Source organism: Littorina saxatilis, linkage group LG1 (genome assembly GCF_037325665.1).
Source record: "Littorina saxatilis isolate snail1 linkage group LG1, US_GU_Lsax_2.0, whole genome shotgun sequence".
Lineage (NCBI taxonomy): Eukaryota > Metazoa > Mollusca > Gastropoda > Littorinimorpha > Littorinidae > Littorina > Littorina saxatilis.
This window is the reverse complement of record NC_090245.1, coordinates 93,859,237-93,863,767: the sequence shown is the minus strand read 5'-3', so window position 1 is coordinate 93,863,767 and position 4,531 is coordinate 93,859,237. Positions and strand designations below refer to the sequence as shown.

The 4,531-nt window shown below is 44.0% G+C and overlaps 1 protein-coding gene across 1 annotated transcript in view; it reads left to right on the top strand.

The window, feature by feature from the left end:
* Window positions 1-4,531, top strand: part of LOC138946016 (zwei Ig domain protein zig-8-like) — a 176,598-nt gene that overhangs the window by 133,813 nt on the left and 38,254 nt on the right. The window contains exon 4 of the mRNA XM_070317552.1: window positions 499-620. Coding sequence (XP_070173653.1) covers window positions 499-620 — 122 coding nt within the window. The remainder of the gene's footprint in view (window positions 1-498; window positions 621-4,531) is intronic.

The following is a 4,531-nucleotide window of genomic DNA, read 5'->3' as shown; positions in this document are numbered from 1 at the left end:
GGGGGGGGGGGGGGGAGGGATAGAGACGGAGGAAGGGTGGAAGAGGGGTAAACAATGTTGACGAATGCCGATGACAGGATGCTCAAGTGTAGAGGCCTCTGTATACATGTCATATCCCCTCTCTGGAATATATACGTGCATGTTCCATACCTGATATTCTTTGTTACACTTTTTTTAATTTATATTTTCGTGTATAACTATAACCTTGATTTTATCAACGTAGTCAGTAGCTTTGTGTTGCAATTTTTGTAATTCTAGCATATATCATACATATATATATATCCCCCCCCCGCTCTCTCTTTCTCTCTCTCTCTATCTCTCTCTCTCTATCTCTCTCTCTCTCACTCTCTCTCCTCTCTCTCTCTCTCTCTCTCTCTCTCTCTCTCTCTCTCTCTCTCTCTCTCTCTCTCTCTCTCTCTCTCTCTCTCTCTCTCTGAAACATGGTTATATGACTGTGTTGACAGGTAAATAAGAATGTTTGTTTGTTTGTCGTTGCAGATTACCGGAATCCGACCACAGACCTGCCTCCGAAGTTCCTCAAAACACCTGTGGATGTGACAGTGAGAGAGGGGAGCATGGCTGTGTTACCGTGTGCTGTGCAGTACCTCGGGCCCAGACAGGTACATGTGATGTTTTGTCTTTTTAGCCTCTCTCTTTCGCTATCTTTATCTCTGTCTGTGTGTCTGTCCGTGTGTGTGTGTGTGTGTGTGTGTGTGTGTGTGTGTGTGTGTGTGTGTGTGTGTGTGTGTCTGTATGTCTGTCACTCTGTCTCTCTCTCACTCTCCCTGTATGTCTGTCTGTCCGTTTCCGTTTGCGTCTGTTTGTATTTGTTTTTTCAGTCTGCCTCTAAGTCTGTCTGTTGCTCTCTCTCTCTCTCTCTCTCTCTCTCTCTCTCTCTCTCTCTCTCTCTCTCTCTCTCTCTCTCTCTCTCTCTCTCTCTCTCTCTCTCTCTCTCTCTCTCTCTCTCTCTCTCTCTCTCTCTCTCTATTTCTCTCTCTATTTCTCTCTCATTCTCTCTCTATCTGCTTCTCTCTATTCTTTTGTTGTTGTTGCTGTCTCTACCTCCGAGGCGATCAATCATGTTTTCCTTCTCGATGAATTCTTCGCGCAATTACATCCATATCATTTCACAGTTTCAAAAAGCGGGATAAAGAGACGCAGAAATCGAAAACGTTGACACCACAACAACAGCACTGTCACGGGTTTGAACGGACAGTTCAGTATTTTGGTTATTCCGCCATAGCCACTCACCTCCCCACTTAGCCACCCAAAACATGGAATCTGATTCAGGCAAGCGTGTGACGCGCGACCTGCTCCGATGCGTTTTGACTAGAGCAGTGAGTGAAAATACCGTAGCGCCATGATTTTTTTTGGATTTTTTATAGATCTTTTCCCCTCTGTTTTGAAAGGTGTTGGTTTATTATTGGAAGCTAATGAGGTTTCGCTGTCAATCAATAGGATGACGGCTGCCAATCAAGTTCAAGTCGGCTGAGCGTAGCTGCTGAGGCGCTTTGCACGTGCCGTGTGGGTTTAAAGCTGTGGTCTATGACTATCGGGGGCTACGAGTTTAAAAAGATACGGATGAGAATCATGTACAGAATTCTGCACAGCGAACGCGGCCTCAAACCCCACCTGTACTGCGTGTATGACCTTGAGAGCTTCATCCAACGCTTGAATTTTGCTGTGGTCACATCCGGTTTGCTCTCTTTCTCCAAAGCCCCGGAAAGTCATAATTAGACCACAGCTTTAAAGATAATCTCGCACGAACTTGCCAGGGTTTAGATTCAGTTATTGGGAGAGTTTTTGACGAAGCATATAGGACGTCTCATTAGGATTTGAAGACAATGTTGCACGAACCTTACAGGTTTTATGTTCGGTCATTGACAGATGTTTGACGACTTTCTTAACCACATTTGGATTCAGTTATTGAGCTAGTTTGGGCAAAACGTAAGACCCGTTTTGCTTTGTATGAGCTTCATGTGGGTATTTTACCGATCAATGGCATTTCAGTGTTTTCGCGCGCGCTCGTGTGTGTGTGTGTGTGTGTGTGTGTGTGTGTGTGTGTGTGTGTGTGTGTGTGTGTGCACGTTCATCTTTGTGCGTGCCCAAATGCGTGTGTACATTTGTGTCAGAATGTATACACTGAGAAAGACAGACTGTCAGACTTCTTGCCCTTAGTTATACAGACCCTCTTGGCATTTCCGTCACCACATCAAAACAATGTAACCGTCGCCTTAAACACACTTAAAAATCACTTTGCCCTTGCATTTTGCAAAAAAAAATAACCCATTTCTATCACAGAGGAAAGAAGAAAAAACAAAAACAAACAAGCAGAGTCATGGTACTCCTGCCACCGGCAACGAAACAAACACGCCAAAAAACACACATACAAAAAAAGCAGACACACACAAAAGAACACAACAAGAAAAGCAAGCCAGAAACATACTCCTCCCCCCTCTCGCTCCGTCATAATAGACAATACACAGCAAGACTCGAGTCACACCAGCAATACCGACCATTCCTAGCAAGCCTTTCTTTGACAGGTCGCATCCCATCTGCCGCAACACGACGCCGGTTACCTGCTCTTGGTTTACCCGCGGTTGTGGCTCTTTCGCTTGATTTACTCGCGGTTATGCCCCCTTTTATCCGCTGTTTGTGGGGGGTGGGGGGGGGGGGGGGGGGGGGGTTGTTGCAGACAGCTGACGAGTCTTTTGGCGGTGTTCTCTGGCATTTGTCCAGTTCCCGGCTTGCACTTGAAAAGGGAGTAAAAAGTGTTTAGATTAGAACGTAAAGTTGGATCTAAGTTTAGAACATAAGACCGGACTCAAATGGGTGTGATATGATTTAAAGCGAAATTGAAATTAAATAGGAATTTTTCAAAAGCTGAAGATTATGCCACTTTATACGTTATTCCAGCTGTTATCATCAGACCGCATTGCGCCATCTTTGACGTCGATTAGCTGGGTCAAATCTGAAGGAAGATAAAATGTGATGACTCTGCATTATATGTTTCCACACGAATTAGATAGTTTATTCATTGGAATTTGCAGCCACAGATTTAACATTATGCAGCGTATTTAGCGTGATTATGCTGCTTGCAGTAGTTTCGATCTGTACTTGTAAGTTTAGCTCCCCTTTCCCGCTGCAAATTCATGGGTGCAACCTGGAAAATTCAAAAAAACCGGCAAAAGTTGGGTTCCAGCTTTTTTAGTATTTAAAATGCCAAAAAAACCCTCTCCTGGAACAAAAACATCGGCAGCCGATGAAACCAAAAACCGGCTGCCGGCGTGTAGCCGGCATAGTTGCACCCATGCGAATTGAATGGTAAACGTCAACCAAGACGCAACGTAAAATTAAAGACACAATAAGCCTCCCGTAAACCATTACATATAGGCTTACTGTCAGGCTTTTGCACACAGTACAAACACCCTTTCATTTAAACACTCACCGCTTGAGAACATCCTAGGTGCCCTCCGTAAAGAGCGAGCAATTTTCAAAGAATTCATTTTTGCGTGGTTTATCTTACCCCTGAGCCATCGTGAACCCTTGTGATCCAGTTTCCTTTTTTCACAATGTAGTCGTCAGTTTGTAATTTGAATGCGACTCGATGTAAGCTTATCTGCAATAGTACGTTTTTTGTACCTCTGAATCTATACGAAACAAACGGCTGTGATACACAAGAACTCTAGCGATGGTTTTTGACTGTTCAGAGGAACTATAAACCGTCGTCTGCTACGAGAACCACGACCTTGCGTGACCCTTCTTCTGGGCTGTTCTTTTTTCAAACTTTCAAAACTTCGAATTGTACTGATCTTGTCTTGATGAAAAAAAGAATTATTTTATGATTTAAGAATGTTTGTGTAACAAGCTGTCAATGTATTATTTAGATTTTAAAAGTTAAGTCTAGCGCCCAAACCACCATCCGATTTTGAGAGGAGACAATCAGCAAAATTAATTCTTTGAAAATTGCTCGCTCTTTACGTAGGGCACCTAGGATGTTCCCGTTCGGTGAGCGTTCACATGGAAGGGTGTTTGTACTGTGTGTAAAAGCCTGACAGTATCTGTGATGAGGCCTTTAACATCAGTTTGGCGTTTGGTAAGCTAGGTTACGTCAGCTTGAACGGCAGGTGGTCATGCACTGGGATTCGTCTTGTGCATGATCATAATTGTCCTAATCGTAAGTCTCATGCAACGTCTTTTCCAAGACTTGACGGGTTCGGAAACATACTCTGTTTCTTACAAAGCAGCAGGAGAAACGGCGGCTTCTGGATTAAAAAAAACAACTTACCCGTCTTCGTGGTAGCACGCACGCAGTTATCTATTTTCTTTTTCCAAAGCACGCCACCGCTGATTATCTCAAAAACAAGTGAGTTAGGGGGTGAGCAGACAACTTGAGAGGTTTTGACTGCGCCACTTTTCTGTTGCTATCTCTGCAACGCTGCCTCGTCTTACATGTCTATTCGTCACCAGGTGAAAATATGATGGGAAGGAACTGTCTACTGGCTTAAAACCATCGGCGATTGAGAGATAA